This window comes from Podarcis melisellensis, assembly GCF_964234715.1.
Source record: "Podarcis melisellensis genome assembly, chromosome: 10".
Lineage (NCBI taxonomy): Eukaryota > Metazoa > Chordata > Lepidosauria > Squamata > Lacertidae > Podarcis > Podarcis melisellensis.
In genome coordinates this window covers 70,122,056-70,141,139 of record NC_138542.1, presented here as the reverse complement: position 1 = coordinate 70,141,139, position 19,084 = coordinate 70,122,056, and the positions used below count along the sequence as shown (strand labels likewise).

The 19,084-nt window shown below is 47.3% G+C and overlaps 1 protein-coding gene across 1 annotated transcript in view; it reads right to left on the bottom strand.

Annotated features, from left to right (window-relative positions):
* The window catches only part of LOC309379803 (uncharacterized protein), a 206,376-nt gene that overhangs the window by 42,882 nt on the left and 144,410 nt on the right, over positions 1-19,084 (bottom strand). The window contains exons 66-73 of the mRNA XM_081929256.1: positions 10,613-10,684; positions 9,600-9,635; positions 9,430-9,489; positions 8,609-8,653; positions 8,071-8,106; positions 6,164-6,199; positions 2,311-2,367; positions 347-418 (exon numbers count right to left, since the gene is read on the bottom strand). Coding sequence (XP_081785382.1) covers positions 347-418; positions 2,311-2,367; positions 6,164-6,199; positions 8,071-8,106; positions 8,609-8,653; positions 9,430-9,489; positions 9,600-9,635; positions 10,613-10,684 — 414 coding nt within the window. The remainder of the gene's footprint in view (positions 1-346; positions 419-2,310; positions 2,368-6,163; positions 6,200-8,070; positions 8,107-8,608; positions 8,654-9,429; positions 9,490-9,599; positions 9,636-10,612; positions 10,685-19,084) is intronic.

Here is a 19,084-nt window from a genome sequence, read left to right as displayed (position 1 = left end):
AGCTTAACAATTTTGATTTGGGTGTCCAAAGTTGCAGGTTCAGCGAGGATGAGGGATGACTTTTAATCAAGCTGCGTGGAAATCAAGTGTTTATCTGGTTTTGGATTGTTTTTTTTGCCCAAGTCAGCAAAAGGCCACTAGGTTGCTTATTAATGTTCCGTGGAAATGTGCAGTCCACGAGCTATTGACACACAGGGCACAATTTGGGGAAGCCCACAAGACATTTTATATAGTAAAATGAATATTGACCAGAAGGATAGTCAATTGCAATCTTCTACCACAACCACTGAGTTTTAAAGACAGAGAGAGCTGTTACAGTTAAGGAACTCAACAAAATGAAAGGAACCTTTTCTCCTGCTGGTCCATCTTCTCCTTTCTCACCCTTGTCACCATCAAACCCTGGAGGGCCTCTTTCACCCTAAATAGCAACACAGACATAACTCTATTTTTTCCAAATAAAAAGCCTTTATATTTATGAATGATATATATATGAGCTGCGTTAGGATGGCCATGGTTATGATGACCATGGTTACGTCTGCATTCCATAACCTCTCCTGCTCTGCTGACTTATCCTTGTTCACATCCTCTGGGGCTGTTCAACCTGGTAGGCTAAACCATGGCTTCACCATATCTTAGGGTCTTAACCAGGGTCAGGACAGTAAATCACAGTTGGAAATAACCATGGTTGAGCACCATATCTATATAAAATGAAGGTAGAGAGTTAATTGTGAGCCACTTGGATCCAGATGTGGTTTTAGTTGGGAGTCGTTGTGGAACATTGTGTGTTGCTTGTGGCTGTAACCAGATAATGGGGATTTGTCAAAATTCATTACTTTTAGGGTTACTATTACTCTTAATCCCAAGGCTGTGGGTTCAAGCCCCACATTGGGCAAAAGATTCCTAAATTGCAGGGGGTTCGACCAGGTCAGGGTCCTACCAGCTAGATTCTATGATCTATGAATTTTACTGATCTTAAAGTTGGTGGCCATCATGGGGGTAATTGCTCTCTTGCTCTTTCCCATTCATGATGCCAAAGATCTGGCATTATTCAGAGGCCTCTGGCCTTTGGTCCTGGAGGGTTTTATTCACAATATTGTTCCACCTGTGCAATTTACAGTCTTTGAAGTATTGAGGGAAAATCTAATCAAGACGTTTTATAGATGGTACTTAACACCTACCAAAATAGCTAAAACGTATAAGACAAAAACAAATCTGTGCTGGAGGTGTGGTAAAACAGAGGGGACACTTATACACATTTGGTGGACCTGTGAAAAAAATCAAAAGCTTCTGAAACATAGTATATGACGGGTTTAAAATAATGTTTAAGTATAACTTTATGAAAAATACAGCAGCTTTTCTGCTGGGGATAACGGACACAGGCATAGCAAGAGAAAATCAGAAAATATTCCTCTATGCCACAGGAGCGGCAAGGATCCTAACTGCTAAAAACTGGAAAAAAAGAAACTGTGCCAACAAAAAAAAGGAATGGCAAGACAAACAGAGTATATTGAACTGGCTAGATTAACAGAGGCAATTAGAGATCACACTAGACAAGAGTTTCAAAAAGCATGGGGAAAATGCAGAGTATACTTCACAAAACAGTGCCCTAAAATACATACCTGGACTTGTTTTGATTAATGTCTGCAGGAGACTTTGTGGATATTTAAGTTATAATTAGAAAAATCTTAATAATTATTCCTAAAGGAAACAGCTTATATGAAGTGAATAAGGAGCCCAGATACAGGATAAAGGAAGTCTTTTATTTGGTTGTTTGTATTGTTGTATGTTATGCTCATTGTATGTTATGTTCACGTTTAATGAGGGTGGATTTGTGTATTGAGGGGGTTATGTTATATTGTAAATAACATTTCCAATAAAAAAATATTGTTCCACCTGTGCTGAGCCTCTGATACATGGCAAGATTCTAGCTCACCTGGCTAGACAGGAAGTTCAGTGGTGTCACAGAGAGAAGCTTGTGGGATCAGTAGCGTAAGACCAACGAAACAGGGGTGTTATGTACTGAAGTTCTCACCCTGGGCCAGCAGGGGGATACTGTAGATAGTTATGCAAATGAAGAATCGAAAGTGACGTTCAGTGATTGGATAGTTACAGAAAGTTGCTACAGTAACGTTGTACTGGAGCTCTATATAAGCAGGCTGACTGAGCCCTTCAGTTCAGTTCTGTTCTGGCCTCGGAATAAACAAGAGCTGTTTCACCCACAACTTAACACGGGGGGCTCCCCACACCAATCTCTGTGAGCGATGGAGAAAACAAACTCCTATCAGAAAGCAAGGAAAAAGCCCAACTTACGGGATCGCCTTTGTTGCCTTTGTAGCCTTGAGGTCCAAATGTCGTCATGGGGTCTCCCTATGATTCAAGCACAGAAAAGAAAAAAGCCTTTGCATGATGAGTCCACCTTGAGTCAGAGCTGAAACTGAAGTTGGATTAAAAAAGAAAGAAAGCTGGACAACCAGATAGGAAGGAAATAAGCAGCTATCTTATCTTTAAAAGACATCTGAAGGCAGCCCTGTTTAGGGAAGTTTTTCATATTTAATGCTGTATTGTTTTTAACACTTGATTGGGAGCCGCCCAGAGTGGCTGGGAAAACTCAGCCAGATGGGCGGGGTATAAATAATAAATTATTATTACTATTACAATAAATAGATGTACTGCTATTCCTTGTGGACACATATGTCAGTTTCCACTACTCTTGTTTCCTCAGCCTTTTCCCAGTTTTTCCTTTTTCCATTCTGTTTTTCAAAAGTCCTCATGAAAACGCACCATCATTTAAATACCTGTGTCTTCTAACACGCAGGCACTGCTGTACGGAGGTTAGTTGTGATTTTTGCATTCCACAGGGATTGGGCTCACAGCTGTACAGTTCCATGATTCTAGGTTTGGCTAATATGCACATTTTTGCATTTTCCCCTAATATCGTGCATTTTTTAATGTTATTGCCACAATTCCCCCCCCCCGACTTTTGCACACACTTCCCCCTAATATATCAGTTTTTGTATACATTGTTTGGGAAACTGCATCACAAAATTCAGAGCAGTGTGAATTCACAGGATCATTGCTTTCCAGTTCATGTTTTGTTTCGGGAAAGGAAAATGGAGCGTCAAAATGGAAGCGCAATCAATTTTTTCCTGCCTCACTATCCAAGAACCATTCTTGCTTTACGTGGCTCCATAGAAGAGACTGGCAAATGATGTTTAATTGGTCCTGAAGCAGGCAAGGTTAGAATAGAGGAAGTCCAAATGTGGAATAGAAAAGGAAAAGGTTAGTAAATGCTGCCGTGGCAAATTGTCAACTTAATCACATCTCCTGTGCTGTTTAATTCACCCACTTCCGCCTCATGTTCTATTCACACTTTCTTCAGAGAGGGCATTACACATTCCTTCATGACTGGGAAACAGCATCTCCTCCAGCAAGAGAGAATCAGAAATTCATTTGTCACAATGGCAGACAAGCTGCTTGGAAAACCCATTTCTTCAGAGACAAATGGCACACTGTCTTGCCAGAGTGGTGCATTCTCTAGTTGGAGGACTCCTTGTTCCTGAATGGGGTAACTGTGACTCTGAAGGACCAGGTGCGCAGCCTGGGAGACATTCTGGACTCACAGCTGTCCATGGAGGCGCAGGTCAATTCTGTGTCCAGGGCAGCTGTCTACCAGCTTCATCTGGTATGCAGGATGAGACCCTACCTGCCTGTGGACTGCCTCGCCAGAGTGGTGCATGCTCTGGTTATCTCCCGCTTGGACTACTGCAATGCGCTCTACGTGGGGCTACCTTTGAAGGTGACCCGAAAACTACAACTAATCCAGAATGTGGCAGCTAGACTGGTGACTGGGAGTGGCCACCGAGACCACATAACACTGGTCTTGAAAGATCTACATTGGCTCCCAGTACGTTTCCGAGCACAATTCAAAGTGTTGGTGCTGACCTTGAAAGCCCTAAACGGCCTTGGTCCAGTATACCTGAAGGAGCGTCTCCACCCCCATCGTTCAGCCTGGACACTGACGTCCAGCGCCGAGGGCCTTCTAGCGGTTCCCTCGCTGCAAGAAGCCAAGTTACAGGGAACCAGGCAGAAGGCCTTCTTGGTAGTGGCACCCGCCCTGTGGAACGCCCTCCCAGCAGATGTCAAAGAGAAAAATAACTACCAGACTATTAGAAGACATCTGGAGGCAGCCCTGTTTAGGGAAGCTTTTAATGTTTAATAGACTATTGTATTTTAATATTCTGTTGGAAGCTGCCCAGAGTGGGTGGGGTATAAATAATAAATATTATTATTATTATTATTATTATTATTATTATTATTATTATTATTATTATTATTTTACTCAGGCATCGGCAAATTCAGCCCTCTAGATCTTTTGGGACTACAACTCCCATCATCCCTAGCTAACAGGACCAGTGGTCAGGGATGATGGGAATTGTAGTCTCAAAACATCTGGAGGGCTATGCCTGATTTAGCTATTCCTGCATAGCTGAAACTAGAAGCTTCCTTCAAACTAGGGCCATCTTAAGCATATCCGGCGCCGTGGTGCAAAGATCCCTCAGGCCCCGCCCCCACATTTTCCAGAGTTGTCGACCTTTCCCCAAGCCTCTGTGGGGATCTCTCTCCTCCCGCGGAGGCTTGGGAGGCAAGCTACATGCCCGCCAGCCATATGGTTGACGGGGCACAGCTGGTGGGCATTCAGGGAAAGGGGAGGCCGCCGGCAAAGCTGCGCAGCTCCCCCACTCCCTGGGGCGCCCCTGAGAGGCCGGCGCCCTGGCACAACGAACCACTAAGACCAATGGGGAAGATGGCTCTGTTTCCAACTTCACCCCACCTTCCCTTTTCATTTTCTTGCCCACATCATCATGCAGGTGAGGTTACTGTTCAGGTATGATTCCAAGAGAGACGCCCGGTGATGGGAAGATGAGGATCTCCCCCCCCAAAAAAAGAGCAAGTTGTTTGGGTCTATTCAACCTACCCCATTACCCTGCTGTAATGGTTCTAGGGGTTGCTCGTGCGTAAGCCCGTGCAAACACCTGGCTGGGCTGCCTGAGTGAACCTTTTCTGTCCGGACAGCCACTGACCCGTGGCTACCTCAATCGCTGGCAGAATCCGTCAGTGGGCGTTTCTTGAACTTCTTCCAGCAAAGAAGCTCTTTGACGCCTAGTCTCCTCCTACTCTCTCTGCGCGAAAGCCTTCTGCGCAAGGAGGGCGTAGGCAGCAGAGGACCCCTACTCCCCCCGCTGGTCCCCGGCAAGGAGTCATGGGACCGCCTCACCGCTTCCCCCATCTGCCCCCCTTCTCCACTGGTGCTACGCTGATTCTCTTCCCCAGAAGATGGGCTGTCTCTCCCAAACCCGGGACGCTCTCTGGAATCCCTCCGGATTTTGCTCTCTCCCTCCGGCACTGATGGCAGTTCCCTGACACTTGCAGTGTTAATAATAATAATAATAATAATTTTTATTTATACCCCACCCTCCCCAGACAAGGCTGGGCTCAGGGCAGCTAACAAGCAATAATAAAAACAATTTGAGTGAATACAACTTAAAAACAAGATTAAAATACAACATTAAAATATTGAAATATTAAAATATTAAAATGCAGCCTCATCACAGGAGGAGAAAGGAAAAAGAAAAAAGAAAGAGGGGGAGGGAATCAAACTGGCTCCAAGCCAAAGGCCAGGCGGAACAACTCTGCCTTACAGGCCCTGCGGAAAGAAATCAGATCCCGCAGGGCCCTGGTCTCATGAGACAGAGCATTCCACCAGGCAGGAGCCAATGCTGAAAAGGCCCTGGCTCTGGTTGAGGCTAATCTGACTTCCTTAGGGCTCGGGACCACTAGGGTGTTGCTATTTATGGACCTTGAGGCTCTCCGTGGGGCATACCGGGAGAGGCGGTCCTGTAGGTACGAGGGTCCTAGGCCGTGAAGGGCTTTAAAGGTCAAAACCAGCACCTTAAATCTGACCCTGTACTCCACCGGGAGCCAGTGCAGCTGGAAAAGCACTGGGTGAATATGCTCCCATGGCAGAGACCGTGTGAGGAGCCTCGCTGCAGCATTCTGGACCCACTGGAGTTTCTGGGACAGCTTCAAGGGCAGCCCCGCGTAGAGCGAATTACAGTAGTCAAGCCTAGAGGTGACTGTGTTGCCCTCTTTCAACATTGCTTACCCTTTCTCCTTTGGCCCCAGGAAATCCAACATCGCCCTAAGGAGGAGGAGTGTAAATGAAAACAAAGGAATACCTCATTAATACTATCACATTGCCAAATCCCTCGGCCAATTCTGAAAGAGAGAGTCCACCGTTGTCATACCATGGGGGCACAGTGGCCAGGGACTGAGGAATGTTCCCACAGTTCAAGAAGGACACTGACAAACTGGAACGTGTCCAGAGGAGGGCAACCAAAATGGTCAAAGGCCTGGAAACGATGCCTTATGAGGAACGGCTAAGGGAGCTGGGCATGTTTAGCCTGAAGAAGAGGAGGTTAAGGGGTGATATGATAGCCATGTTCAAATATATAAAAGGATGTCACATAGAGGAGGGAGAAAGGTTGTTTTCTGCTGCTCCAGAGAAGCGGACACGGAGCAATTGATCCAAACTACAAGAAAGAAGATTCCACCTAAACATTAGGAAGAACTTCCTGACAGTAAGAGCTGTTTGACAGTGGAATTTGCTGCCAAGGAGTGTGGTGGAGTCTCCTTCTTTGGAGGTCTTTAAGCAGAGGCTTGACAACCATATGTCAGGAGTGCTCTGATGGTGTTTCCTGCTTGGCAGGGGGTTGGACTCGATGGCCCTTGTGGTCTCTTCCAACTCTATGATTCTATGATTCTATGAATGTCCGCAGACAAACATGAATGACTTTCCTTTGCTTCAGTGAAGAAGAGGAAGAGTTTGGATTTGATATCCCGCTTTATCACTACCCTAAGGAGTCTCAAAGCGGCTAACATTCTCCTTTCCCTTCCTCCCCCACAACAAACACTCTGTGAGGTGAGTGGGGCTGAGAGACTTCAGAGAAGTGGGACTGGCCCAAGGTCACCCAGCAGCTGCATGTGGAGGAGCGGGGAAGCGAACCCGGTTCCCCAGATTACGAGTCTACCGCTTTTAACCACTACACCACACTGGCTCTCTCAGGGAGCACTGCTGTCTTCCCAAGAATAGGGACCACATCTGAGCCAGGGAAGACACAATCTGAGCTGGGAACAGACAAGGCACATAGGACTGGCCACATAGCCAAGGTGATGGGGATTACTTTTTATGGGATAGGTGGCGCCACCTGCCTTGTGGGAACTGGAAGCTGTGCAGAGTCCTTGCCAGGATTGCAGGAAGATATATAAGAAACTGAAAGTCAACACAGACAAGACTGAGACACTCCCATCGAGTGGTTCCCCCTCACTAGATGAGTGGGATGCATTTTGTTCTGGATAGGGTCACACTACCCCCCCAAAAAAAGAGAAGTTGCACGATTTGGGGGGCACTCTTGGATCCAACGTTGACATTGGAGGCTACATGGCACTTAGCACCTTCTATAAACTTTGACCGGTGACCCAGGTTGACCTTATCTGGACATGGGTAGCTCTGCTCCAGTTCCCTATACTATGATAATCTCTAGGCTGGATTAATGCAATGCATTGTTCTTGGGGTGGCTGCAGAAGATTGGGGGGGTGCAGTTGGTGCGTAACGTGAAAGACAGGAAGCTTTGAATGTGTAAATCCAGTTCTGACCCGATTCCCCTGGCTGCATAGTAGTTTCTGGGATCAATTGAAACTGCAGTTCTTGACCTTTGAAGCCCTATATACAGCTTGGGACCCCAGTGCTTAAAGGACTACCTCTTGCCTTTTGAACGTGTGTGGACACCATAATAATCATATGAGGCCCTTCACCCGTGTCTCACCTTTGAAAAGTGGAGCCAGATAGTGGGGAATCAGTAACTGGGTCTCTCTCTGTAGTAGACCCCAACATTGAAATCCTCTTTCCCCAGAGAGGCAGGGCCCCCAACTGCATGCTTGGGTTACACATGGGTACCAGGTCTGGAAATATTGAGGCTGCTCAACATATATATTCAACATTTGGCTACTTACCTTCTCCCCTTTTGGCCCTGAAAGGCCATTCTGTCCCTGTAAATATGCAGAGAAGAGTTCATTACAAAAGCAAGAATTCCCAAGTGTGGGCTCTCTCAAAAGTGTCTGAGATAGAAGTAGATCCATCTTTGCTACATCAGCGTAGGAATGTGAGGAATACCCAGGTGGAATTCCACCAAGGTGTCTATTATCATAGTGATGGGATTTTAGTTTAAGGTATTTATTATCTAGACCTTCAGCACATAGGACAGCTCCATAGGGGGAACAGACGTTGCTCCAACAAAGGCGAAAGCTTAGCAGAACATGAAGACTTGTGCTATAGCAACTATGGCAAAGTGGGCAAATGAGACCAGGCAGAATCAGGACTTAAGTGCTGCAGAGATTCCAAAGAATCTCCCACCACCCTGAAATTCTGGGACGTAAATTTAACTCAACCATATTTTCAGCAACAGAGAAACTTTAAGGGTTCTCAAATGTGTGTGGGGTCCAGACCAAGAACCAGGTCTTGAATTTTCTGCCACGCTCAGCTTGCACTTACCATCATGCCAACGGGACCACGAACTCCCACAATTCCTTCTTCGCCCTGTTAAAAAGAAGTCACACTGGTATTCCTCCAGAGGTGCCTTTTCCAGCCTTCACTCCTCTCTTTCTCTCTGACGCCCCTCTTTCATCCCCCATCGCTCCCTCCTCCTTCTCTCCCCCCAATCCGCCATCACCAGAACCCTCCTTGTTCCACTGCTTCATCTGCTTTGGCCGTCCCCTGGCTCTCTCCCTCTGGGCTGCCCCCTCCCAAAATTATACAAAGGCCCACAGGTTGTCCATCCTTCCTACAGGGCAGCACCACGCCTGTCCTTGCTCTCTGCAATGAGCTTCCTTCCAGGCTAGAACTGAAATCACACAATGCAAACCTCCTCCAACCAGGGCAGACCAAACAAGGTATCCAAAATCCACATTCCAGTCCTGCAGTTTCCACACACCTGTCACTTTGCCCCTTAGGTGCATTGATCTAGCCATAAACTCTGCTTAGAATTCATCTGGGCACACCTGTCTTTTACCCATTAGCTTTTACTGTGCCATTTACAAGCTATGTGTCAAGAGAGGGCCAGATGTTTGCTTGTACGCATCAAATACTTGCACCTGGCTTTGTGTCGACTGCTTAGCAGCTTTGCTCTGAGCAAAGACATGGGCGGGGGGAGCTTAGTTCTTCATGCATATTTCAATGACGTTCAGGGCTAAATTATGAGGAACGTTTGAGGGAGCTGGGTTATGTTTAGCCTGGACAAGAGAACACTGAGACTTGCTATGATAGCCATCTTCTATGAAAAGAACCACTAGTGATGGAACCACAGGTGATCCTACCTGAGGCCCAGGAAGCCCCCGTGGTCCCCTTGGACCCAGTCTGCCAAGGCCGGCCTCACCCTGGAAAACAAACAGAAACCAGGGAGTTGCAATAAAAACAAGAACGAAAACAAACCAATAGCCTCCCTGCCCCCAGCTGTATGGATATCCTGGACTGAGGCATGACTCACCTTGCTGCCCTTGATCCCAGGGACACCGGGCATCCCCTGAGAAGCAAAAAAGAGTAGGGGGAAATAGATGGAAAAACCTTTTTCCTTATCAAGACAAGGAACTCTATTGTTCATATTTGTAATGCAATGGGGTTCAACTAGACATCCAAATACACAGAGAGTTTGTTTATTTCCTACATTTTTTTACCACCTTTTCCTTCAAGGAGCTCAAGGCAGCATACATAGTTCTTCCCTTTTTAATAATAATAATAATAATAATAATAATAAATTTATTATTTATACCCCGCCCATCTGGCTTAGTTTCCCCAGCCACTCTGGGTGGCTTCCAACAGAATATTAAAATACAATAGTCTGTTAAACTTTAAAAGCTTCCCTAAACAGGGCTGCCTTCAGATGTCTTCTAAAAGTCTGGTAGTTGCTCTTCTCTTTGACATCTGACAGGAGGGCGTTCCACAGGGCGGGCGCCACCACCGAGAAGGCCCTCTGCCTGGTTCCCTGTAACTTGGCTTCTCACAGCGAGGGAACCACCAGAAGGCCCTCAGCGCTGGACCTCAGTGTCTGGGCAGAATGATAGGGTGGAGACGCTCCTTCAGGTATACTGGACAACAACCTATGAACGCTCTCCCAGTGATCAGGCTCAGAGTCATGGGCTGAATTCTCCCCAGTTGCACCAGGAAGGACTAAGAGTTCCTCTGAGAGACTATCTGGACACAAAGGTCTTCTTCTGCATCAAGACAATTGGCCTATCAGTATCAGAATGAGAAACATGTGGCCTTCAGGATGTTGCTAGACTCCAACTCCCACCAGCCATGGTCACTATGGCCAGCAGCAAGAAATGATGGGAGTTGTAGTCCACATCTGGAAGGCCACAGTGTCCCTATTGCTGGTCTTCATCTGGTGGCAGCAGATCTCCAGGGTTGAGAGAGGACATTCCCAGCCCTACTGAGAGATGCCAGCGATTGACCCTGGTTCCACTCTCATTTCCTAGGTAAAGGTGAGACTTTTTTGAGCACCTCTTGTCCTGGGTGTCCGGGGGGTCCTATTGGTCCAGCAAACCCATTCCTTCCTCTCTTGCCGTGTTCCCCCTAAAGAGAAAGACGTTTTTAGAGAAAATGAGACGATTGCAGAACAAAAAGAAAAATACCCAAACGGCTACGAACATGTGGGTGCCTCTCCTAAAACCAGGAGGTGTTATGCATCAGAGAAGGAGTGGTAATACGCCCTCCAATGCAGGGACTACCCACATGGCACCCATGGGTGCAATGGCACCCTTGAGGTCTTCCCCTGGCCCCACAAAGCTTCTGTCCCCTTAGTCACAACAGGGAGGGTGTTTACCTTTTTTCTCACTCGAAAGACTCATAGAGATTGTTTTAAGAATTCTAAGGTCTCAAATATAAATTAAATGTTATTTTTTAATATTTTTTTTACCAACACCCAAAACACAGTGAAAACAAACAGTGAAAACCTCCAGGCGGCTGATACATTGGGTATAGATAATCAATAAAAACATATTCAAATCAACCATATGTACAATTCTATATACCTTAACACTCCACAAGGGTTATTTAACATTTTAATTGCCCCAAATTGCTCAAACCTGCCCAAATAATTCAGTATTTTCTCAAACTAATCCTCCTCCTTCTCACTGACCTTAAACCCTTTCATTTTATGTATCTTCACAGTTAGATATTCTAAGATTATAATATTTTTCAATTTTTCCCTCCATTGGTTCACCCCTAGCTCTTCTGCATTTTTCCAATTACTCGCTATAACCTTTCTGGCTGCAATTACCATCAATTTTACCCATTTACATTCCTCTTTTGTTTCTAACTCGGTGCTATTCAGGCTAATAAGAACCATTAATGTAGATATTTCCACCTTCCTACCCACAGTTCCCGATATTTCTATACCAATCTGTTTCCAGAATTCATTAACTAACGGACAATCCCACCACATATGACTGTATGTTCCCATCTCTCCACATTTCCTCCAACAATTCTTACTTCCAGATTTTGTAATATGATATAACCTTACAGGTGTGTAATACCATTTTTGTACCAACTACAACCCTTGTTCCTGGCAACAAATTAAATGTTCATAAATGTACAAGGCAAACACATATATAAGTATAAAAAACACGTGTCTGAAATAGTAAGAAAAGCAATTCTGAAGTCATTTTGACTCTCCCAATGACCTCAAATATTCCTCTGCAGTAAGGGAGGAAAATGGGGAGAGCCTCCCCATTGTCTTCTGCTTACAAATCCTGTCTTAAGGGCCTATTTGTGTATGAATAGGGTGAGCCTGTGACCTGGAGTCAGGAACTAAAAGCATTACAAAAGACTGGCCAGGCTGCCCAGGTATTGCAATCAGTGACCATTATCAGGTATCCTGGCAAACAGGATTTCTGCTGTAGACCGCCTCCTCTGCTGTAGACTGCCTCCTTCTGTGATGTATGTATGATGTTTTATAGCAGGCATAGGCAAACTGTGGCCCTCCAGATGTTTGTGACTACAATTCCCACCATCCCTAGTTAACAGGACCAGTGGTCAGGGATGGTGGGAATTGTAGCCCCAAACATCTGGAGGGCTGCAGTTTGCCTATGCCTGTTTTAGAGGGGTGGTCTTGGGCTACAGGGTGGGCAATTTCAAAAGTCTATAGAAGGCCTTACGCACCATTGTTCAAGGTTCCTCCTCCCTCCTGCATGTGGTGAGTGGGGACCCTGTTGCAACAGTTTAATAAGACCAGGCTAATTAGCTGCTTTGCTTCTCAATATTCTCTGGTTGGGCTCTGTCATTTTCTTCTACCGATAGGGAACCCACTTAAGGACTCTATATGGGCTCCGGAATACCCCATAAGGGAAAAGGAGCAGTTTTTTCTTATAGCAAGATGAAGCTCTATGTGGCTCTGATTGGGAGCCTTTGGAATACAGGAAGTTGCAGATCACTGGTCCATGGAGTTCAGTAATGTCAGCACTGACTGGTAGCTGCTCTCCAGGACCTTAGACCAGGATTTCTTCCAGCCCTGCTTGGAGATGTTGTGGACTGTACCTCAGATGGTCTGGGTGCTCAGCAGGTGCTCTCCCACTGAGCTATGAGCCTTCCCTAAAATCTTGTGGGTCATAAAACAAAACAAATCGCTCCTACAAACCCTAACCCTAAGCCTAACCCTTCGCCCTCAGGTCCCAGGGCAGGTGACAAGAATGAAAAGACACCTGCAATACCAAAACACAGTACAGTGGTACCTCGGGTTACAGACGCTTCAGGTTACAGACTCCGCTAAGCCAGAAATAGTACCTCGGGTTAAGAACTTTGCTTCAGGATGAGAACAGAAATCGTGCTCCGGTGGCGCAGTGGCAGCAGGAGGCCCCATTAGCTAAAGTGGTGCTTCAGGTTAAGAACAGTTTCAGGTTAAGAATGGACCTCCGGAACGAATTAAGTACTTAACCCGAGGTACCACTGTACTGAAAATGGTTTAAAACAACTTGAAATTTCAGAAATAAGTCGGGTTCTAAAAATGCGCCTCACCAACAGCTGCAAAGAACCACAATGACCGCTCCCCACATTAAACAGGGGGCGCCCTTTGCGTGGTTGCGCAGCCCCTGGACCCTATGCGGCACCATTAGCACAGGCTTGGCTTCGCCTCCCCCCAGGTGGGATACCTGGAGGTCTCCGCCTACCTCAGCCAGTTGCCCAATCCCACCTGGGGAGGCGTTGCCAAGGTGACCAGGCCAGGTAGGGGGAGGGACTACCTGCCCACACAATAGGGGGAGAATCTTACCTGGGTATTTTCAGTTGGCTCCAGAGCTTCTCCCACCCTACCCACCCTCAGTTCAGACTTCTTTTGCAGGTTAACCTTTTCTCCACAGGTACGCGAGTGCTGCTACATCAGGGTCGCTGTTGAAGGGCCGGGAAGGAATTTCCCTGCATTGGCAGGTTTCGCCTTTCCCATAGCAAAACGTCACAACTTTGGCGGTATCAGGCCTTGGGCGGAATCCTTTAGTCTATCTCCCCTAAATTGGGGGGGCGTACAGCGGTGACCCACGCCCCCTCCTCTTTGCAGCGGCGATACCAGGGTTCCCCGTTAAAGGGGTTGTTTGAGGGGAGGGGTTGGCCGTACGCCTAGAGGTTGTCATTGCTCTCCCCTGTGACGGCAGCGTAATGGGGGCAGGCTCTCTCTGCTTGAACATATGTTCTCCAGAGCTAGCCCGTCCCCCCCCCCACACTGGATAACCCTGATGCTCCCCAGATCCCCGGCGGCGGACTGGGAGGGATAAACAGCCAATGCCTGAGCCAAGATGTACTCACATCTGAAACATAATAAAGTTGTGGCCAATTTTAATCCCACAGCACGTTGACAGATCATGAAGCTGAGGCTCCAAGACTTTGGCCACCTCATGAGAAGAGAAGACTCCCTGGAAAAGACCCTGATGTTGGGAAAGATGGAGGGCACAAGGAGAAGTGGACGACGGAGGATGAGATGGTTGGACAGTGTTCTCGAAGCTACCAGCATGAGTTTGACCAAAGTGCAGGAGGCAGTGGAAGACAGGAGTGCCTGGCATGCTCTGGTCCAGGGGGTCACGAAGAGTCGGACACGACTAAACAACAACAACAACAACAATAGCACATTGTCTTGAGTTGTTATTCCACACAGGGGCCACCCAGGGTTTGGGGGACTCTGGCTGTCCACAAAAAACAGCACTTCTGTAGAAACGAACTCCTCCCAAAAGCCAAGCCCATTTCAACCAAAGGGTTCAAAACGTGACTCTGTTCTAATCAACTGCAGGGAAGCACTATTTGATAGGAAATAAGCATATCTCATTCTGCAAAACGCAGCCCAGATGCATTCCTTGAACCTGCAGCCGCATGGACCACAGTCGCATGGAGCAAAACAGCTCTCTGAGTGTCAGGGAACAGAAGCAGCTGAGGAACAAAGCAACCTCGGCAGCAAAGCTCAAAAACGATTATCCTGCCTGTGTCACTGTGAAACAGCCCATTAGGTGTCTACTCATACAAGTGATGTCCTCTCAGCACTATGGACACTCAGTCCAGGTCACAGTGACACAACGATTTGCAAGAGGGATTGCAGATGTCTGAGCTCCCTGCTTTTTAAAGGGGAAAGTCTGGACGGGGGAGCGGTGGAAATGACAGGGGCTAGGAAGGAAATCGCAGCGTTTTGGTGAATCCCAGAGCGGTGACTTTGATGTGACTCACTCATAGGCACCGAGGACAGAAGGACTTTCTCCCCCACCCAAAAGTGAGAACCGCAACCTAGCCTTTGCAGAAAACCTGATGACGAGTCTTAGAGCACCTTAGAAACCAATGCATATACTGTGTTTTTCGCTTTATAAGACCCACCTGACCATAAGACGGGCCTAGTTTTTAGAGGAAAACAAGAAAAAAAATATTCTGAATGAAACAGTGCATGTATGATTTTTGTGGTTCATGCTGTGGCTACAGGCATGATATGTAATTTGACGGTGAGTTTGGGGTAGCCCAGTGCAAAAATCCTGAGAGTCCATGTGGATCTGTGCTTTGTAACCACGTTTTTGCGTCATTGCGGCTCCACACAACGGGGGGGGGGGGGGGAAGCTTGCAAATGATCTCCTAATACGTTTTTGATTTCACCAGCCCACAAGATCAAATCAGTATTGTTTTGAGCGGTGATAATTTTAGGTTATATGTTAGTGACTAAGTATATATATATATATATATATATTTGCTTTCGTAGATTTTCACGGGTACAGGAATGCAGGTTTTGGTGTCCTCGGGTGTCTTCCCGTGTAAAAGTTGGGGTGTCTAGGCGACGTTTCGACGAGGTCTCACTCGTCATCTTCAGGCTGGTGCTTTCGGCTTCTTGTTACTGGAACAGAGCAGGATCTCAGTGTTTGAGTTCCTATAAATACTGTTGAGGGGGTGTGGTGTATAGCCTCCAATGTTCTGGGCAGAGAGGAAGTTCCCAGGCTAGTGTGCCTTTTCTTCTTTTGTTCCTGAATTACTTGAGGGATATCTTGAGTGATTTCTTGAGTGATATCCTGAGTACCACTTAGGTGGGTCATTAGGTGTGGATTAGTTGCTAAAGTCTTTGTGTCTTGACCTCTTGAACTTTGTGAAGAGTTTTTCTGAGAAGATGGCTGTACTGCACTTAGTTGTGTTCTGGCTTGGCTTCGTGTATAGGGGCGAGCTGTGGTTTTGTGGCCTGTGTCAGCCAGATCTGTGTAGGGATTGCAGGGGGGTGCAGCATCCGGAGGTGCCACCATGGTTTGGCTACTGGATGGTGTCTGTAATTTATCTGTGGAGAGGGTCTGGGTTTGGGTCTGGTGTGGTTGATTGGTGATGGCGTTCTGTGTGCCTCTGGATCTGGTGTCAGTTTTTGTGGGGAAGCCATCGAGATAGAGAAACACCCTCACAACATGAACAAGCGTGACGACACATCCCGCTTGCCAGACATCTGGAAATTAGCCCTCCCCACAAAAACTGACACCAGATCCAGAGGCACACAGAACGCCATCACCAATCAACCACACCAGACCCAAACCCAGACCCTCTCCACAGATAAATTACAGACACCATCCAGTAGCCAAACCATGGTGGCACCTCCGGATGCTGCACCCCCCTGCAATCCCTACACAGATCTGGCTGACACAGGCCACAAAACCACAGCTCGCCCCTATACACGAAGCCAAGCCAGAACACAACTAAGTGCAGTACAGCCATCTTCTCAGAAAAACTCTTCACAAAGTTCAAGAGGTCAAGACACAAAGACTTTAGCAACTAATCCACACCTAATGACCCACCTAAGTGGTACTCAGGATATCACTCAAGAAATCACTCAAGATATCCCTCAAGTAATTAAGGAACAAAAGAAGAAAAGGCACACTAGCCTGGGAACTTCCTCTCTGCCCAGAACATTGGAGGCTATACACCACACCCCCTCAACAGTATTTATAGGAACTCAAACACTGAGATCCTGCTCTGTTCCAGTAACAAGAAGCCGAAAGCACCAGCCTGAAGATGACGAGTGAGACCTCGTCGAAACGTCGCCTAGACACCCCAACTTTTACACGGGAAGACACCCGAGGACACCAAAACCTGCATATATATATATATATATATATATATATATATATATATATATATATATATATATATAAATAATTGTTGCTATATCTGTATTAGGGACGCGGTGGCGCTGTGGCGCTGTGGGGTTAAACCACAGAGCCTAGGGCTTGCTGATCGGAAGGTTGGCAGTTCAAATCCCCGTGACGGGGTGAGCTCCCGTTGTTCGGTCCCAGCTCCTGCCAACCTAGCAATTCGAAAGCACATCAAAGTGCAAGTGGATAAATAGGTACCTGTTACACCTAATTGCAAATTCAAATGTATCCCTATCATGTTTTATGACTTCCTTGATATTGTATGTGGGCTGGAACTGGTCTGTGACTGAAATAATAAATTCATTCATTCATTCTGAGCGGTTGTCGCAGGGCCAGGAAAATGCGTGGGGCCTCCTCTGCCTGTTTGGTAATCTGCCACTGCCACTCTGTGCTCCAAAGATGTCCGCAAACATGACATGGAAGTTGGCAACACCAACTCCACCATGTGGGAATACTTTGCAGACGACCGCGGTGCCTGGAGACAGACAATCAGGTTGTGAATCCACAGCAGTGGCAAGAGGAGGAATGACAGCTGGGAGGAGCGCAGAGAGAAGAAACGCCTTGGTGCATTTGCAGCAGCACAACCGGACGCCTTCCTGCCCCAGCTGCAACAAAACATGTCTCTCCTATTCAGGTCTCTATAGCCACAGCAGGCGCTGTGATTCTCCAATGGTTTGGCTTCACCCTCAGAGCTGCTCTCCTCCATTGTCTCTTGAGACAGACGGGTGCCGCCAACAACAATATGTGTTAGAGTCCAGCCCATGGGTCAGCAAACTAAGGCCTGGGGGCCGGATCCAGCCCAATTGCCTTCTGCATCCGGACCGCAGACAGTCCAGGAATCACCACGTGGATCGGCAAGGGGATTCTGATCATTTGGGCTGTGCCATTCCTCCCCCCCACACACACACCACGGTGGCGCCTCCTCCCTCCCTCCCTCCCTCCTCCTGGCTTCTCCCTGCCCTGCCTAGAAGAGGAAGGGCGCTGGGCTTTGTTGAGCCATGATTGGCTGAGCGCCATTTTAAGCAGCCCCTCTCCAGAGCCAGCCCTTTCACGCCGCTCATCATCCGTCCACCGCTGCCACTGCCAGCCCCTGCCACTTGCAAGGCACAGGTTATCAGTCCCCGGGGCTCGTCAGGTGATGTGGAGATGAAGGGAGGGGAGAGTCGGTGAGGAGGGATTTTCCCGCCTCAAAATATAGTCCGTCCCCCCACAAGGTCTGAGGGACAGTGGATTGGCCCCCTGCGGAAAATGTTTGCTGACCCTGTTCCAGCCATTCCCAAACATTTTCGGGTCGCCACTCACTTGGTTCCATAAACTCATCCCTAGTGCCCACTAACCTAACTTATAAAAAGCATTACAGTGGTACCTCGGGTTAAGTACTTAATTCGTTCTGGAGGTCTGTTCTTAACCTGAAACTGTTCTTATCCTGAAGCACCACTTTAGCTAATGGGGCCTCCCGCTGCCGTGCCAGAGCACGATTTCTGTTCTCATCCTGAAGCAAAGTTCTTAACCCGAGGTACTATTTCTGGGTTAGCGGTGTCCGTAACCTGAAGTGTATGTAACCCGAGGTACCACTGTACTCAGAATGGTGGTTTGCACAATCCACTGAATGAGTGTAACACATCGAAATCCGAAGCAGTAACAATTAGCCGCACATTTATTCGAAACCCAACTGAAACTACTTCAACAAAATGGATGACCGTGACACCAGCTTTTCGAAGCCTGCTTGCCATGCACACCTCCAACATCCCCTGGCACCCCCTTGCCTCTTAGCGCGCCCCCGGTAATCTCACTGACCCCCCAGGGGATGCTACCATTCACTTCAAGAACCACTGTGTTGGGGGATTAGCCTTATCATGGGGCAGCTGAAATCATAGAACTATGAAGTTAGAAGGGACCTTGAGGATCATCTAGTCTCCAACCCCCTACAAAGCAGGAATGGGCAGCTGTCCTATACGGGGATCGAACCTGAAATCGTGGCGTTATCAGCACCACGCTGTAACCTACTGAGCTCTTGCCCTTGAACCAGAAGGAGAGGCACGTCTGGAAAACCTGGCTTCCAATTTCAGCTCCCTAGAAATCTAATAAATACGGTAATGTTCATGTTGATCAAATAATAATGGCTCTATAAAGCTTGTGGTGCTACGAAGCTAAGAACGCTGACCTAGAAACTGCCTGTTGGACTAGCTGGGCCTTTGCTCTGCTCCAGCAGGGCTCTCCCGATGTTCTCAGGAGCAGCCAAGGCTTGATTTATACGGCAATTCTGATGGAGAGGATATTAAAAGGCAGAGCATCATGGCGCTTAGTTTTGACTGTTCATCTCAAGAGTTCCGGA